The sequence below is a fragment of the Sinohyriopsis cumingii genome, chromosome 12, assembly GCF_028554795.1.
Source record: "Sinohyriopsis cumingii isolate HCF-2022 chromosome 12, ASM2855479v2, whole genome shotgun sequence".
Classification (NCBI taxonomy): Eukaryota; Metazoa; Mollusca; class Bivalvia; order Unionida; family Unionidae; genus Sinohyriopsis; species Sinohyriopsis cumingii.
In genome coordinates this window covers 66,670,925-66,691,548 of record NC_142972.1, presented here as the reverse complement: position 1 = coordinate 66,691,548, position 20,624 = coordinate 66,670,925, and the positions used below count along the sequence as shown (strand labels likewise).

Here is a 20,624-nt window from a genome sequence, read left to right as displayed (position 1 = left end):
TGAAGTCGTTGAATATATTTATACTAAATCTTCAAATAACAAATTAGATGATAATAAAGATGACTTTATTACTTGTATTGTACTAAATACCGATGATATAAATACGGTGTTTGAAAATACACTTGATAATGAATTACGTGATATAGCTACGTTCGATTGGTTTCATTTACGTGAATATTCTTCACGATATGTTGATTCACTTGACAAAGCAATTTATTTCGATAATAAACACGAAGCAGTAGATAATCTCATGAAATGTGATTATTACTACAAGGAATAATAATACAACATTTGAATAAATTTTATGTTTTTCTTGTTCTGATGATTTTAATTTTATTTCTAATGAATTTATTGGACAATCGTCAGTCACTGAAATTATTCCAACGAACAGGAAAAGATATCCCGTGTTTGAGCTTGATACAAAATACAAATACGAAACGAGGATATATTCTTACAAAGAGACCGAAATAAAACCTAGCGATGAAAAAATAAGGACTGACAACATTATTGATGATTTCTCGAGATTATCTGATTGTACCCCCGATAAAGTATTTTTGTTTGAGACAAAAAAAACGATATCACGTATTATGTAAATCAACACCTTATCTGCTGAAAGGCATAAGCAACTAAGCAACTAAGCAACAAAGACGCTGATAAGAAAAATCCCGAATAGCAAGTTGATAGACAAACTAGAGTTTATAGCATAAAAATTTCCGGTACAAGATCATACAAATCCGGCAAAACAAGTTTATGTGAAACTCTTATTTTACACAGTAATACATTTTCCACATCTGAGTTACTTGTTTGTCCAACATCGGTCCATGAAAAAACTTTTAAAAATAACAACAATAAAACCGGGAATGATTAAAATATTGATTGTGATCAGATTTCACAAGATGACATACAAATAATATCTTACTCGTTGACAGGTCAGCCCGGCCAATTAATGAATAATATATCATCCAGCGGAAACCGACTCACTGTATCACGACGACCAGGTCACCATTGCCACATTTGTGAGCATCGACATGGATATAATGATTTTTATGATCGTATCGAGGATAAATGTGATAATTGTCTCAACTGTATTTATTTAGATTGGTATGTTCTAATATGTCCAAGAAAACCCGGTCAACGAATAACAGTTTCTCGTGACATCGATGAAGAGATTAAGACATGTTTTAACGGAGAGTCGAATAATACAGCGATATCACATGTCCTTGATAATCTGCCAGAACATCAATGGAATCCAGATTTCATCACATACAAGATGAGAGCTAATTATCAGCGACAAGATTATCCTGGATATTTTTCAAAGAGAATTGCTAATTATTTGTATTATGCAGCACCAGCACATGAGAAAGGCCCAGGATATCGAGTAATATATGAAGAAGACTATATCGATGGAACCGCATGTGGTGTGGGCAAATCTGAGGCTGCATGGAACTCTTTGAGTCCCAATCAATCCGTTGTTGCGGTTAGTTATATAAAAACTTTTACTGAGAAAATTAAATCAGATTATAATATAGCATCATGCTCTGATATCACCTGTGATATAATCTTTAAACCTGGCGACCGGAGAAGAGTTATAGTTCAATGGGAATCGTTACATCGAATAAGGCAATCACTGACGTGCTGATCGTCGATGAGTGGCACGGAATTCGAAGACAACATTTTTTATCAGTAAAATTTAGCCACTAGCAATGAAATAAATTCGCGGGGTTATTAGCGTGTTGTAAAAGATTAATAGTTCTTGACGCAGACGCAGATAATGATGATTTCATGCTGTTTCTTGACGTAATGAAAAGATCAACGATGAAGTTTGTCATCAACGATCGTAAACCAGATCATGGTAAAAAAAAATCATCGTGGAAAATTCTCACCAGGATAATTTTACACATCTGCTAAAACAACTTAAATCAGGAAACCGTGTAGCTTTGTTTACTCATGACAAATCCAACACGAATTATTCCGTGGAAAGTCTTGCAAAACAGTTACAACATAGAGGATATCGTGTGAGATATTATCATGGAGATAACGATCGAGAGCAAAAGAAATTAGACTTCTCCGACATAAATCAGGCGTATGATAACATCGGCGCGGTTATATTAAACCACACAATTGAGGCTGGAATTTGCATAATCGACGCTATATTCAAACATATGTGTTTTTTGAAAAAACTAGGATCAGTCAAATCGACAAAACAAGCACTACATATATTCAGACGTGTCAATGAAACCCATTATTCATCAGTAACAAGAAAACGCGATAAATTACCCAAGACTAGTGCAGAAATAATAAAACATCATCAATGATCGTGAAAAACTTCTTAATGAAAAAACGAAATTGTTTAGGACGCCAAATTTAGGTGAGATAAATGCTCCATACGATTTGCATATATCGGCAATATCATCTATGAGAATAATTATAAGATGTATTTTACTCCGAGATTAATCTCAATGATGAGAGATTGGTTTTGAAATAATATAAATCTCCGCAGATGAGTATGAGACGTGGTTGAAGAAAAAGAAAATAAAGATTCCAAGTCCTGAGGAACTTAAAAACAATATCGACGTCGATGAGATTTTAAAAACAAACATTGGTGATCGAATAAAGAACTCAAATGTCGCGATAAAACATGACGAAAAAACAAACCTGATTTATTATAAATTTGACCCCAACGAAACATTAACGCCGTATGCTGAAAAGAAAATACCACAATAATCAATTTCAGTGCAAGGTTGGAAAATTACCACCCGATGAAACTGAAACACTATAGAAGAAATCCAATCAATTAAGACGCATTCAATGAGTGATCGTCGAAAAGGTCTATAACGGCCGCACCATCGATGCTACATGTTCCGGTCAGATAGGCCTATAATCAGCCCCCGCGAAATGATCAACACGATCAGAGATTTTGTGACGATGTTTTAAAACTGCCCGATATAGTTCAGGATAAAAATGTTAATGAAGAATTATTCACGATATCCAGAGAAGATCTCAAAAATCGCATCAACTATAACGACGTGATGAAAAGTCAGACAAGCATATTTCCTGAAACGAGATTAGACTCACAAAATATAACAACTAAAAAAATCGTAGAAAAGATCAAATCGATATACAAGGAATTCGAAGCAACTTTAACGTCAAACGATAATAAACATACCGATAGAGGCGATTACACATTGATATATCGTGTCTGGCAAAAATCGGATCGTATTGATGATAAACCATGGATAAATATGAAAACCGACTTTCGAGGATTTTATGGTGGAAGTGATATAACGGCGATTGATAATCATTCCCCGATGCTGAAATTTCACATATGTAGCGTCACCAAATGGTTTAGTGTATTCGATAAACAAAATATGCTATGATGACAATTCTACGTGGTTAAATACAATGGTTATTTTATCATTTTAAGGTCTCTATCGTTGGGTGGAAACATGTCATATTTGTCTGTAGAGGTGGTGAAAGTCGCATAATCATATATATATATATAATGATTCTAAGAGTTGCCCCAGACAATGTATATGAGGTGTTTTTGTGTTTTAATCACAGATTATCATAGCACCCATAACTAATTCAAATACTATGTAATTCAAGCAAATAAATTAAAAACAAGTATAATATATGTCGATGACTGAAACTATCATGAGAGAAAAACCTATCCCGGGTTGTACATTTTCTCTGGAAAAAATAATGATCTAATAAAGCTCACAAATGCAATCTATCAGATATTTGTCACGGGATGAACTAGCACGAAAACGATTACAGAATAAATTTTCTCTGATAAAACAATTAAAAATCTAACAGCATATTTTGGTCATGTTTGTTTACCGGCGCCATTATGAAACAGTTATTTCATCGATCTGAGACTTCTATCGTTGGTGGCGAAAGTATACAATTATCTATAATGCTATTAATTTGTATAATTTAGCCAGTCATGAGTGTGTTGATATTGATCAGGCCTCAAAGTGAAAAAATATATCATTATGCGTTTACCAATTTCTTTTCTTCTTCTACATAATTAATATATCACCGCTTTTTTCGGCGATGATTACCTAAGAAATTGTTAGGTAGTACCCTGATTACTTAATCATCGCCGACGAAAGCGGTAATCTATTATAATGTAGAAAACAAATATTTGTGAGGTCAGGGCTGATATAACCTGGCTGCAATTACTTTCAGGTTTTGTTTCACCCGAGCGTCGGTATATTCTTAGATATAATAATCGAACACGCCGACGTGTCTGAATTCCTTGTCCACAGTAATTTCGGCCAGTTTCGCAAATGTGCATCTTTGCTTCAAAATAAGATCACAATATCAACTTTGGACGTTTGCAGTTTTCCATTATAATGATGAACAGTCATAAGCTATTCCGTGTAGACCCAATATCGACCCTGAATGTAAACTTGGTCAAATCGGCTTTGGTCTGAAATCTGGTCAAATCCAAATCAGCCCGGCGTCAATTAGCTGCGCGTCTGTAAATGTCAACATGCATTTCGTATTCAAATGTAGCCTCTAAGTGATAATGCAATATGAACCAGCGCTTCTAGCGAGTGTATACATTGCTTCACCAACAGGATGTCTACATACTGGGCCGTCTATTCGCGTTTGCTATCCATTAATTAGAATCACCTAGCACATTAGTCATAATTTGTGATTCACAATTTGTGATTCACAAATTATAGATACTGTGTTAGTTGATTCTAATGAATGATTATGAGTGATCCAAACTGAAATTTCTGACATAGCGGGGTGGGTGGGTGAAGTGCTTTTATTACCTGAAGTACACATTTTCGTGAAAACGGGACTTTGTCGTGAATCATGCGATGATAATGATATTTAGAATGTAAAAATAAATATTAACATTGTTTATTCCTTCTCAAATTGTAGCCTGAACTGTAGAAAATATAAGGAAACATAACGAAGGCGGATAATGTGAACAGATGTTTGAGAAGAAGAAAAAAAGAATTAAGATAAATAAGAGTAAGCTGACATTTTATATTGCGTGTAATGGATTGATTACCTTCTATGTATATCAACTTGTCAATAATATACATAAGATAAGATTTACATGTGAAAACAAGCTTTTTTAAACAAAATTCTCATCCTTTTCAGGTGATACTGTAAAGCTAATAAAGACATTATGTCATATCATTTATTGCACTACTTAATTACGGCTATGGAAAGAAGACTGTCTACTCAGTGGATAGTCCGCCTAAACAAACCGTTGACATTTTGGTGTATCCTTCCTGACCATAATAGCTTGACGTAATTAATAACAAATGTATTAAGTCTTATTTTTTGCTAGCTTTTGTATCAACTGGTAATCAAGTGGTAATTATATCCTTCACATCAAAACAAACGTACTACATTTCTAAGTTATACTCTGGCCAATGAAGCTCTAGAAGTATTATTTCGTTGATTTCAGACAACATAGTATAAACTGAACAGTGATTGTTCACCCGCACATTTCAAATATCAAAACACCATCAAATCGGTATAAAGCAGTTTCATACGCTTTTAAATTAGGGTGACCTTAAGAGATAAGTGAACACTACGTTGGCATGTCTGCCTAATCTCCCATAACGGAATGTCTAAATACACGAATTTTGTCATGTACAGTGAGCCTGGTCTATCTTTTATTTACTTTTTTTAGTTAATTTCAAATTGTCTTAATTGTGATACTGAAAATATATGTATTTAGTGTTTCGGTGTTATTGCTCCACCATGGGGGTTGGAGGGAGCAGCATTCAGAATTTAAAATGATATATTGTATGTACTGAAAATGGTAAATACAAATATGTCACCAGAAATTATGGATTTAATCGAAAAAGTTAAATGTACTAACAACTAAAGTAGCATTGTCTAAAAGAGACCTTAAATTGTTTTCCTGTAGTAAATAGTCATGGTACATACATTTACAATGATTATACAGACTGTAGTTTCATCAGAGTCATATAACTAAATGTAACTCCATCCCAACCCCAACCCTCTCTCTCTCTCTCTCTCTCTCTCTCTCTCTGTATGAAGACTCCTTATATTGTATGGTATAATTTTGAAAACAGTGATTGCTCTTGATTGGGTAGGCAGAGTAGATCCAGTTAATGCCTGATATTGACCCCTATCATAAACATGACAATAAATCTGCTTATGTAGCGTGTCACTTGGGGCACTAGTAAACTAACTACTCAAACAACACACGGCCATATACCTAACCCTGCAGATTTGTTCAGTAATGACACACAACCAATTTTGTAAGGAAGGATAACTCAAACATTCAACGGTTAATATAGGCCGATCATTCACCGTCGTTTCTAATTATATATGCCTGTATGTATGAATGTATGTATGTGTGCGTGAAACGGATTTAACGACACATCAGCACATTCCTCAGTATAGTAAGTTTATGTATACCAAACAACTATTTTCAAGCTATTAAGGCAAGAAGGAAAAATCCTTCAAATACTTCACGTACGGTACCATTTTTAGAAATGTCAACTACAGTATTTGAAAAGGCCAATCATATGCTCAGCTGGAATAAATAACGGGAGGCACCTCAGGGCAAACAAAATGCCCAATGTGTCCACGCTTACAATATTGGAGCGCACATCGGGCCCATTGGGGAGGGGATGATATACCTTAAAGTCAAAATACAAAGATAAAACAAAGTTTTCTAAATTTATACCTTATAAAATAGTAAAGAAACAATATAATCCTTCAGTTGCAACCAGAAATACACAAGATTATTTTAAGGATTTTAGCAGAATTTAGTTAAAAATGGGTGTAACATTTCATTAATAAATAATAATAAATGCATTTCTGATTGAATCCGAAAAGAAACTTACTGCATTTATTGGTTTACTTTTATATATATATATATATATATATATATATATATATATATATATATATATATATATATATATATATATATATATATATATATATATAATAATAATAATAATAATAATAATAATAATAATAATAATAATCAGGACTTTGTATAGCGCCTAATCTTTAGAAGCTCTAAGCACTTTACAACTGTAGAAAACACCTATAAGATAAGAAACATAATAATATTATTACAAAAACAAACAACATGAAATTAGGAAAACATTTTTAAAAAAATAAAAAACATGCTGAGAATATTTCAGGTAGGATACATTATTAGGTCTTTAAGTTTGCTCTTGCTGTCGAAATAAGTGAGTTTTGAGCGCCCTCTTGAATGTGATCACTGTGTCTTTGTGTCTAAGTTCAGTGGGCAATTCATTCCATGTTGCTGGGCCCTGGTATGCAAAAGAACGCTGTCCATATGAGTTTGTTTCATACTTGGAATAATGAGTATACGATTGTCAGAAGAGGAGCGTAAGTATCTTGCTGGTGTGTACACATGAGTGAGGTCGGATAGGTATGTTGGACTAGAGTCCGACAGTGAAATGTAGCACAGAGAACAAATTGTTGTGTTTGATTCTGGATCGAATATATAGCCAGTGTAGGGTACAGAGCAGCGGGGAGGTGTGCCCTGATCGGGGTACTCAAGTATGATCCGAGCAGCTGTATTTTGAACTTTTTGAAGTTTCTGGAGTAGATATTGAGATGAACCAAGCAGAATTGAGTTACAATAGTCCAGTCTTGAAAGTACTAATGAACACACACACACACACACACACACACATATATATATATATATATATATATATATATATATATATATATATATATATATATATATATATATATATATATATATATATAATTTTAGGAAAGTATGTATCAGAATGACATCAACGCACGTTTCGTTTTGAAAACTATTTTTACTAGCAGGAATTAACACTGAAGTACCAACATGATTTACACTGACACTTATGATACCGATAAAGCGAAAGTTGCTGTTGACAATGCTTTGTTCTCAGATAATATATCAACATCCTTTGGATTTTATTCTCCAGTGGATATTGTTATTAACGTCATTATGAATACATTGAACGATCTTGTTTCTAATACTTAGTCATTTATTACACAGGACATAACCACGTTGTTGAAGACTGTTTGTGCCGCCATTACGCCTCTACCAAGTCAAAGCCAAAGAAAACAAAATTTGCCACAAAATGAATGACTTCTTTCCACTGGCAAGATGTAATGTTTAAACAAAAAATCTGACAATATTTAAATCGTTACATACGTTAGAATTAAGATAAAATTACTTACTCTACAACGAATCCGCCTTTCTTTTGAAAGAAGAAAGGCTATGTACAGTGCAGGTCAGAAATATGTTCGTGTCACGTGCCTCGATACTGTCTAGACTATATAGTATCCGGGTTATGCTAATTTTAGATCTTGATTGTATAATGAAAGATGACGTAACCTATAAAAAAAATACAGCTTCGTTCGACACGGGAGATAATAAGCTATACTACTTTATCACAGCATTGCGGATTACCGCCCATAGCTGTCGACGTTGATTCAAACACCGCTATGCTATAAACCATAATAATAATTACCCTGTCAGAAAATGTTTTGGGGTTTAGGCAGTGTATTTATAGAAAACATTTTCCAAAATATCATATGACTCTGTATACCAAGACTTGTAAATATAGAAGTATTTCTTTTTCATTTCAGTCATTATTGAGCCACAGTAAACACTACTTAAGGCAAGAGAGAGAGAGAGAGAGAGAGAGAGAGAGAGAGAGAGAGCAATTAAAATTTGTATTGCACTTCACATACCAATATGTAAGAATATAGAACATAGTTTAGTACATTTTTATTATTATTTTGCTTTAGCAAATTTTATTACGTCTGGCACGACTGGCCTTATGAATGGAAATGTTTAAACCATTTCATATGAGAGAGAGAGAGAGAGAGCATTCTAACTGAATGTTAAATTAAATTGCATTGCGATGGGCTTTTTCATCTTGTGCAATGTAGCTGTTTATATTGATTGTTCAGTATTGAGAATTCAGTCATATTCCGTGAAACAAGTACCAATGACTGTAACTAAATTGCACGAGACCTAAAAATAGGGATATTTTTGGTTTACGTAAACTATATAGCTTAAGGGTGTCTTTTTTAGACAGCAAGAAGAATTTTAAAATCTCTCTCTCTCTCTCTCTCTCTCTCTCTCTCTCTTGCGCTCGCGCTTATGATTTTATGAAAGGTACAAACAACAGAAATATAAATTATTAATTCTTTTTAAATACTATAGAACTACTGAGGCATATTTTGACGTGTTTTCTTGTATTTCATTTGCATTGAAAATTTACGCTTTTACGGATAATCGACAAAAACGAACGTGAAGCTTTATGCAAATTGAACTTTTCTTTCCAAAGATTTAACTGCATTAATATATCTTAAACACTTTGGAAAGCAAATAAAGCCTTCGCATATCCACAGTCGTATGAATCCACATAGCTGACTTTTGTTTTGAATTCATTTCATTTTGCACATTTATAGGACTAAATTTTCTCCAAGGTTCTAAGTACAGCAAACCCTTTAAAGAATCATGATTATATCTATATCAGAACCTTGAAAATATGTCAGTCCCATGTAAATGTTTTTCCAATTTCAAAGTCAGGAATTATACTTACGATGCCAATATGAAAAATCGCATGCAGCTCCAAAGATATAATAATTGCATATTGTTTGGGGGTTCGGGGCTTTTATTTTGCCCTGTGGGGCAGGGCGGAGGGAGAATGGATCGTTTGAAAGCAGATATATTTATAGCATATATATTGGCAACATCTCCATTGTGTTTGAACTATATGGTGGCATTCTTTTCATATGTAAATAAAGATGCTTACATGGTGAGTATATACCAAAGGAGCCGTTTTCATCATCATCAGATAGAGAAGTCAGGTTTGAGCTTCTGTATAGACCCTTAATATGGTCTTTAAAGCTTGGATAAGGCCCCTGAAATTAAAATTACAATTGGGTTATATATATATATATATATATATATATATATATATATATATATATATATATATATATATATATATATATATATATATATATATATATATATATATATATCGGCTTATTGCATTCAACAACCCCTGCTTCCTGTATGATCTTATAACCGAAAATAATTAAGGATATAGAAACTGCACAAAACCTATTCGTTTCATTCATTAATTTCTAATTTCTAACATGATTTTTGCAGGGAAGAATCCACGCTAAGACTATCATCGTGTTCACGTTTCCAACCAAAATTAAGTTTTCATGCTAAACAATTAGCATGCACACTGTCCATTTTCCGGTTCCATTTAAGTTGAATATGTGTGGGTCCTAGCACTACACGTGCACATAAGCCAAACGCTTTGCCATTTTCATCCAATATTTGAAATGTCTAGTGCAAATATTTCTCCAAACAAATGCAACAAATAAACAGGGCAAGCAATTTAACTCTTAAAGATAAGGAAATTTACGGAATTATTCGGAGCTTCTAGAAGACAATGAACTACATCATTCCTGTTGACTAAAATAATATGGACTCGTCCTCGTAAATATGGACGCCCTATGGTTTTTAACGCAAACAACATGACTGTGATTGGGATCACCTGGTGACAATCAGGTTAGAACGTATAAATTAATGAATAAAATGTCTACGTTTTATGTATTGCTGTTAGTACTGAGGCTTTTCATTTTTAAAATCTGTAGAGAGTGGGTACAAACTGTCGGGTGTAATATTATCTGCTCTGCTGCGACGAGGAATTATTACCCGTCTTCGCTGCATTCATGGTTTTCTATTTATTATGAAAATTTACTTTATGAATCAGAACAAACTCATGTAAAATATAAACCGTTTATGGGAATGACGAAGAAATGAAACAGTATAAGGCCAAACAGTAGGATAGTAGTTGTATGGTACTATCTTGAGGGCTGAGCGCCTGGTGAGGACCAAAGATGGACAAGTTACTCCCGAAGGAGCACGACGTGCCCATCCACCTGTGGCTCCAAGTAGCTGTAGCATGCGCAGCGGCCACACCACGGGCAACGGCTTCGACTGGCTGGCAAAACCAGGTAGAGGGTAGCCGAAGGGCCTCAAAAAACCCTCGGTGACTTTGGAGCTTGTCTATCCTTGCATGCAAAGCCAGTTTCGGCAGACTGGGCGGAAAAGATCACCTGAGTCATCCAACGGCCACGAAGACGAATCTGCAAACGTTCTGTGGAGAGCGCAGGGTATGACAAGGCACGGAAGACGTCAATACCATCCAATGCAGCCGAAGTAGTCCCCAGCCGTGACGAATCTTCGTAGCACTGAGTTCTAACTACCAAGGCAGAGAGAGTGAGGCTGTCTCTGTGTAAAGGCTGTTTCGCTTTAATCTCCTTCACGCACAGGTTATGTTGTGCACCTATCATTCATCCTCGTCATCACACTCATTGTTCCTTACCTGCACCTACCAAAGTCCTACGGCGAAGGGCGACTGGCGACGCAACAGGTGGAGATGACCACTGGGAATTGTAGTCAGAGACCTGCACGTAGGCGGCCCTTGGACAAGTGGTCGTTTTGCTCTGCATCCAGGGCAGCAGAACAGTTAGGCAGCATCCACGGGCGACTGAGCAGACCGTTTCAGGACGGCGCTGCTCACTCTGAATAAGGAGAGGCCTAGAAAAGGTGGCCTAAAAAAGCTTCCCCTAAAATATCTGGCCAGCATGCCGCGGCTGGCAAGATCATCCATATCCGCGGTCGAAATAATCAAAGAAAAAAACTTATTATTGGAGCATGGAACATCCGTACTCTCATGGACAAAGAGAACGTAGGAGGACCACACAGGAGAACAGATCTAGTTGCTAAGGAGCTTTCACGCTACAATATTGACATTGCAGCCTTGAGTGAAACCAGGTTCGCAGAGAAGGATTCTCTTATTGAGCTAGCAAGCGGCTACACATTCTTCTGGAAAGGAAAAGCCCAAAATGAGGATAGGATCCATGGAGTCGGCCTGGCTATCAAATCATGTCTTCTGAAGCAGCTTCCGGAAATGCCTGTTGGTATCAATGAGAGGCTAATGAAATTGTGAATACCTATCGGCCACAAACGCCATGCAACAACCATTAGTGCTTACGCCCCTACCCTATCGAGTCCAGCAGAAGCCATCGAGCAGTTCTATACCGACCTCAGCTCTGTACTTAGCTCAGTTCCAGCTGACGACAAGATCATACTACTGGGGGACTTCAACGCCGTGTTGGCTGTGATTATGGTCGATGGAAAGGTGTGCTTGGCAAACACGGTGTCGGCAGAATGAACAACAACGGCCTGCTCCTACTCAGCAAATGCGCAGAATTTAACCTCCTAATCACAAACTCAATGTTCAGAATGGCGAACAAACACAAGAACACCTGGATGCACACCAGATCTCGCCAATGTCACTTAATCGACTATGTAATAGTCCTCCAGCGTGATGCCAAGGATGTCCTAATTACCAAGGCCATGCGAGGAGCAGAATGCTGGACAGACCACAGACTTGTCCGAACTACCCTACAGCTGCACATTGCCCCTCATCACCTAAGACGTCCTAAACTTGTGCGCACATCCTTCAACGTTGTCAAACTTCAGCAGCCTTTCACCAAGCTCAGTTTCCAGAAAAGACTAGATGACAAGCTGTCAATAAACAGACCGATATGTGGAAATGCCTCCGAAAAATGGAACAAGCTCAGGGACACGATAAGAGAAACAGCTATGGCGACCCTGGGCCCAAAGAAGCGAATTCATCAGGACTGGTTCGACGAGAACAAAGATGCCATTTAAGATCTGCTTGCCAGAAAGAACAAAGCATTCATGGACTGGCAGAATGACACAAACTCCATCAACAAAAAAGACCGCTTCAAATTCTATCAAGCTGAGGCTCAGAGGGAAATCCGCAAGATGCATGACCATTGGTGGGAAAAGAAAGCTGATGAAGTGCAAAGCTATGCTGACACTAACAACTCCAAAGAGTTCTATAACGCCATCAGGTCAATCTTCAGCCACGCAAAGTCCAGCTCTGCGCCCTTGCTCGGTGCAAATGGCATTACACTAATAAAGGACAAGAATGGCATTAAGGAAAGATGGAAAGAACACTTTAGTCAGCTCCTAAACATGACCTCATCGGTCAGCCAATCTGTTCTTGATCAAATACCTCAGCAGCCAACACACGACCAACTGGATATTCCACCAACGATGGAGGAGTTGAGGAGGGCCATTAAACAAATTAACTGTGGCAGGGCACCTGGAAAGGATGGTATCCTAGCGGATGTGTACAGAGCTCTCAGTGAACAGACTCTGGAGGCATTCCACGATGTGCTAATCAGCATCTGGACGGAAGAAGAGATGACAAACGACCTCAGGGACGCATCAATCATGACCGTCTATAAAAATATAGGCACACGTGTGGACTGCAGTAACTACAGAGGCATCTCCCTGCTGTCCATAGCTGGCAGAATACTTGCTCGCATCATCCTCAACAGGCTTATTGCGGCAGTGTCAGAAGATAACCTCCCCGAGTCTCAGTGTGGTTTTCGCCCAGACCGCAGCACCGTTGACATGATCTTCGCAGTGAGACAAGTCCAAGAGAAGTGCCTTGAGCAGAACATGAATCTGTATGCTGTCTTCGTGGACCTGACAAAGGCTTTTGATACAGTCAACAAAGACGCACTGTGGGTTGTACTCAAGAAACTTGGTTGTCATCACAAGTTTACCAACCTCATTCGGCTCCTCCACGTTGACATGACTGGAGAGATTCTCTCAGACGGTGAACCCTCTGAGAAATTCCCAATATATAATGGTGTCAAACAGGGCTGTGTACTTGCTCCGATACTCTTCATCCTCTTCTTCGCACAGGTACTGTTCCATGCCATCCTTGACCTTGACATGAACATCTACATTAGGTATCGCCTGGATGGATCAGTGTTTGATCTCCGTCGCCTAGCTGCAAAAACAAAGACGCTAGAAAGACTCATCATTGAAGCACTCTTTGCAGATGATTGTGTCCTCATGGCCCATAAAGAGACTCACCTACAGGCAATCATGGACAGATTCTCTGAAGCCTCCAACTTATTTGGACTCACAATCAGCCTAGGAAAGACAGAAGTCCTCTTCCAGCCCGCCCCAACCACTGTCCCCTCACAACCCTATGTCACCATTGGCGACACGCAGCTGAAGAATGTGGACAATTTCAAATACCTTGGCAGCACAATATCTAGTGACGGCTCCCTGGACAAAGAAATTACTATGAGGATCCAAAAAGCCAGTCAAGCACTCGGACGCCTTCGAACCAAGGTTTTGCAGCACAAGGACATACGCCTGTCAACAAAGATGAAAGTGTACAATGCAGTTGTCCTCACGTCTCTCTTGTATGGCTGTGAAACGTGGACACTCTACTGAAGATATATCAGTCAGTTGGAACAATTCCACCAGCGCTCCCTGAGATACATTATGCGGATCAAGTGGCAGGACCGAATCACCAACCAGGAAGTCCTTGACAGAGCCAACACAACAAGCATCGAAGCCAAACTAATCCAGGCCCAGCTTCGTTTAACTGGCCATGTCATCCGCATGGATCAAAGCAGAATCCCAAAGCAGTTGTTCTATGGCGAGCTAGCCCAGGGAAACCTAAACCAAGGCCGCCCTCATAAGAGGTACAAACACAACCCCAAGATGAACATCAAATGGACAGACCTCCAACCCCGCCAGCTCGAGCTCGCTGCCTTAGACAGAAGCCATTGGCGAGCGCTGACCAGAAAAGCCTGTTCCACCTTTGAGGATGACCGCCGCCAGCCTCTTGCTGCAACTCGGGAGAGACCTCAGAGAACTGTATCACAAATACCACCAACCACCGGTGTCTCATGCCCCACCTGCTACCGCCTGTGTGCATCGGAATTTGGACTCAGGAGCCACATGCGCGTCCACCGTTGAATGAGATCGCACAACTTGTCTTCCTCGACTCGAGAGACTACCATTATGTTATGGGACTATCTTGGGACATGAGACCGATACATCAGTCCCCATACAGATGATGATGATGATAATTCTGGTGGTGATGATGATCATGAAGATATGTCTACGATGGTGATATCATAGTTATCATAACTACAGCCATGATTCTTAAATGATGATGATGATGACTGGCATTCTGGTTAAATGCATGATTCTTATTATTATTTTCTTTTCTGTATATCATGATTTGTACTTTACCATTTTCATTATTATTATTGTTATTATTATTATTATTATTATTATTATTATTATTATTATTATTATTATTATTATCTTACTAATAGAGTAGAGATATACCACTTGTATTGGCCCCACTAATACAGCCAGTAATATTAACACTAACAGTAACAATATGTTTTATCATTGTAATTATGGATAATATGCAAATGATGATATCATCATTTTAGTTTTGAAAGTCGAAATATAGTAGATGATGATGATGATTGTTTTTCTTGTTTTATACTGTTGATGATTTCTTATTCTTATTCTTATTATTATTATTATCCTCCATCTTTCTATTTTACCATTTACACTTGAAAGAATTATCATTATTACTGTTACTAAGATTTTTTCTTTCTTTCTCCCACTCTTTCTTCATGATTCCATGTGCCTTAAATACTGCCAATAATAATAATAATAATAATAATAATAATAATAATAATAATAATAATAATGATGATAATAATAATAATAATAATAGTAATGATAATAATAATAATAATAATAATAATAATAATAATAATAATGATAATAATAATAGCACATACCTTAACATATATAAAAATACATAACTTTATATCAAGACGTGGAAAATGCAGAAGCTGATGACTGCAAGCATGTTGAATGGAGAAAAGATGGATATATTATAACAATGAAAACTTTCTTTTCTGTTGGTTTATCAGAATTCGTTAAGTTGCATTAGTAACTGAATAAATATCAGCACAGGAACAGCTATTTAGTGCAGGGTTATTGAGAGTAAACTGACTTTTCCCGAGACACACAATGACTTTAAATCCACAGTAGTCTAAGAATGATTTCAACCCACAATCTCCACTAATTATGAGAGCAAGACCCCATATACAGTGACTTTTACTGTCACGTGAATTGAATGGTGTATAATGGTACATAGGCACAAACGTGAATGTTTTTTCTTTCTTCTGTGCAAAAACAAAGTGAAGCGGCCAAGATCTACAGAAGGACACAAATTTGCACTAGTTTGAATAGGTTTTAAACTAACAACTCTCCATTTGTTTCAAGTATAGCACACATACAACATATATAGTTCTTTTGAGTGTAAGCAGATATAATGGTGTTTAGTGGTACATCAGCACAATACAGACTATCCCGTGCCAAGCATTTGGCGTAAACATGCTCTCTCACTGAGACACGCAACACAACAATGGAAGACACACACCACTAGAACTGTAGATACCTTTATGCAGGACAGTTATTACGTAAATAAATTGAAAGAATGATTGATCAATTATCGATCAACAACTCTGGTGGTATTCACAGTAAATATGTAAATACTGAGGCAGTTTGTTCAACAAACGCATGCTGAACAGCAACATTTTACATGGTTCTGTAAGGTGCATATATTTGTTTATGGTCTCTGACCATGAAGACTCATCCATATCAGAAAGGAGGAAGTGCTGTACAAGTTGCGTGCAATAACAATCTTTTAAATGGAACATGCTTTTCATGGTCTGGTCACAATTTTGGAGGGAGCGAAAGTAAACATAACTGACAGCCAACCCCCATTTACCATCTCAGACACATTGTCTTGCTTCATTTTATTTCCCCAGTGAACGATCCCGTCTGTATCAGAAATATGAATTCCCTTACCAAAAGCCAACGTAGTAATGACAACCTCAGTACGAATGGTATCCTTGGGAAACTTTTCCAAACTTCTGCCCATGGAAGGTTTATCTGTTTTATTGGCAACTTATTTATCGTCTCCCTCACATTCTCTGGCAGTCATTTCAGGAGATTAACACGGTTCTCCACACATGTTTCCATATGAGGGAAGATGTATGACATGTTAAAAGTTTGTATGGGTAACTAAGTTGACATATTGTAATGACATGTTATTGTATCCTTTTCGTTTTTATATTTATTGAACATCGGACATGCAAAAATATCTTCCTGTATGAGACGAGTTGTCTCTTTTCTAATTGAATTATCAATTGACATTTACAAGTAGACATATACATATATGTCTTTTTCTCACCCATGCGACAGAGAAATCTACTTGTTTTGCTAACCTTACTTTTCTTGTCTCAGTCTAGTCATCTCATACCATTCGTCTCAGTCAAGGTGTCCACGTGCTCAGAACTACTTTAAAAAAACGAAACCCTTGTTGTCTTCTGCTGTGCCTGACGTAGTTGTACTAAAATCAAACAACAAAAACAACAGCAACACATATATAACAAAAACATAGTAACTTAAGTTAAATCCATCTTTGAGAACACACCATACAAAAACAATTCGAGACAGACAAAGACAAACACATATGATGTCGAACTTTTTGGTATTGTGCTTGTTCGTTCTACACAGCGTGGTCAATTTCATCCTATATGCAGGAGTAGCTCAATACATTTTAAATCAGGGTCATTAAATGTAGCTAAAGCTACCTGACTAGTTTTAAATATTTCGTGTGAAACAAATGATATACTGTTAGCTACATTTAATGACGCTGACCTGAAAATAACTGTGCTACAGATAAAATAAAATTCTCAATGCTGTGTGAAATGAAAAATATAAGAGAAAACACTTATCCATGGATATATACTATAGACTATACACTTCATAGCCTCCCTACTCTCTGAACAATTACGGAAAACTTAGTAACAGCCAGAAAAGTGTTATATAAAACATGCTTTTTATAATTTTGTTAAGCATCTCCACTGTGCCCCGGTTGAATCAAAGATATATCTACAATATTTAATGACAAATAATACACTTACCAGCCAGAAGGAATAATTTATCCGTCAGCACATTAATCCATAAGCAAATTTCACTGTAGCACTTGCCATATTTCCAGGACAGAAAAATAAATGTTTAAAGAATCCGTGAACTTGAAAGTTTAGCGTATGGTTATCAGCTGGAGTCCGTTTTTGGAGGGTCTGTTATACACGGGGGTAATTTTACAATCAATATATAGGACAATACAAGTATGTCACACACAGTTGCACCTCCTCCAAAGAAAAGAATAGTTATATACGTAAGTGACACAGATCTCTAATTACCCATGATTAATGTAAAGAAAATGTTACGCTTTGTTATAGCTTGTACTAAGTATAATTACAGTAGAGCTGAGTAGCCAATATCGTATAACTTTTCAAAATTGGAACTGATGAAAATAAAACAGTTTCTTGTAATAACTATTTATTATGTATTGTCAATTTCATATGACATCCATATATTAAATGTGATGATGCCTCATTATTATGCGACGTTTTATGTTGTTATTTTTCTTTGCTCACGCGAATAACTGTGTACTTCGGACGCAACAGTCACACCACAGCCCTCATTAACATATTTATATTATTACGCCGCATGTAAACATTGGATGTGAGCGCTAGTGCAGAATTCTTTACTTTAAAGGAAAATATTGGGTTAGAAAATTAATCTACGGTGGGGTTTGGACCAAGACAAGGAAATCCCAGTCGCGGGTTTATATTATATGTCTCCCCACTCGGGCAAACCCTTGACTGGGATTTCCTTGTCTCGGCCCAATCCCCAACATAGATTCTATATATCTTTAGTCTGCTAGAAAAAATTTGTTAGGCACGTTCCATCAAAAAGAATGTAAAATTAATCAATAAGATATCAATGCTTATCTTTGTTGCAGATTATGTACATTTGTAGAACGTTTCTTCCGTTATTCATTAAAATAAAAAATTGCTAATTAGATCATTATATATATTGAAAAAGCAAATAAATGTTAGGAATATTTGATTTTGGCAGACTTTAAATTCCTTGTTACCTATGCATTGACAAATGCCCGTTATGATTCTGTCTATAAGCAGCTGGGTTTGAGAGTACCCAGCCGACGAATCCAATAAACTTCTTTCGATTTCCTATTTTCTGTGCTCCATTTTGAGTTATGGAAGATCCCAATCAGGATTTGATCATTGAAAAATGGCCTAGAGAAGAGCAACGTTGAACCACTGGGCTCCGTTACACTTTATTGATTTGCCAGCCTGATCTATGGGGATTCATTCTAATGTTTCAATACTGCGCTTCCTCAAGATATTGAGAACTGCATACCTTGAGTGTGATGAGGTACATCGCCCATAACGTTGTAAATAGTCAGCGTATTGGTTTTTATTCTTTGACTTGAATGTATTGACTACTTGAATATAAAAGTCAAGTTTATAGGTTACATGTGTAAAGTACTCAGTGACGTAAGTAGTAGTTTATGGTTTTATTAAACAAAGGAAGACAATTTCTCAAAATGAGCATGAATGTATGGATGTATGTATGTATGTACGTATGTATGTATGTATGTATGTATGTATGTATGTATGTATGTATGTATGTATGTATGTATGTATGTATGTATGTATGTATGTATGTATGTCTGTATGCATGTATGTATGCATGCATGTATGCATGCATGAATGTATGCATGCATGCATATATGTATGTATGTATGCATGCATGTATGTATGTATGTATGAATGTATGTATCAATGTATGTACGTATGTATGTATGTATGTATGTATGTATGCATGCATGCATGCATGCATGCATGCATGTATGTATGCATGTATGTATGTATGTATGTATGTATGTATGTATGTATGTATGTATGTATGTATGTATGTATGTATGAATGTATGTATATATGTATGTATGTATGCATGTATGTATGTATGTATGTATGTATGTATGTATGTATGTATGTATGTATGGTCGGATGGATGTATACTAGCCTGCACCTATACATACATTTGTGCGAGATAATGTTTGCGAACTGTCGGTAGTATTAAATGCCATGTTAACTGGAATTAAAATGTTCTTAGTAAAATCTTACTACTAAAACAATGCAATACAAAAGAAAGTATAATATCAACACAAAAGAAAGTATAAAAAATGGTCAACAAGTATTAGTTGCCTGACTTGGTCTTATGTAAGGGACCAACACAATCTACCATTATTATACTAAATGGTTCGTCAAATGCAGGTACAAGTTTGAGACGAGCCTTAGTTATCTTATGGTTGTGTTTGCCTACCTTTTAGAAAGGGGGAAAAGAACTACAGTCTTTCATAACATCACTTGTATATATGTATGTAGGTATGTAGGTAGGTATTTAGGTAGGTAGGTAGGTATGCCAATAAAAATAATTCGAGATCTTGTGATAAGTCTTATTGACTCCTAAATGACCAGATAAGGAAGTTTCATGTGTTCGACTAAGAATATCCTGTGATACTTGTGTGGTTTCGGTTTCGCTAATAGACCTTTGAAACAAACATGAGATCTCATTATATTGTTTCTGGTTGACAACGAATGATTATCATTTGTCACCGTGATTGGAATAAAGAGAATTAGCAGTAAAGAGAGGATCACTGTGATTAATAATTCTTGATTGGTCAATAGTAGGAGCAAAAGTGACCTCAAAAAGATTATTTAATAAA

At 36.5% G+C, this 20,624-nt stretch overlaps 1 protein-coding gene across 1 annotated transcript in view; it reads right to left on the bottom strand.

Moving 5' to 3' along the window:
- Positions 1-8,307, bottom strand: part of LOC149786624 (uncharacterized) — a 31,733-nt gene extending 23,426 nt beyond the window's left edge. Inside the window, exon 1 of the mRNA XM_089977139.1 lies at positions 8,218-8,307. Coding sequence (XP_089833265.1) covers position 8,218 — 1 coding nt within the window. The 5' untranslated portion in view covers positions 8,219-8,307. The remainder of the gene's footprint in view (positions 1-8,217) is intronic.
- Positions 8,308-20,624: the final 12,317 nt, after the last annotated feature.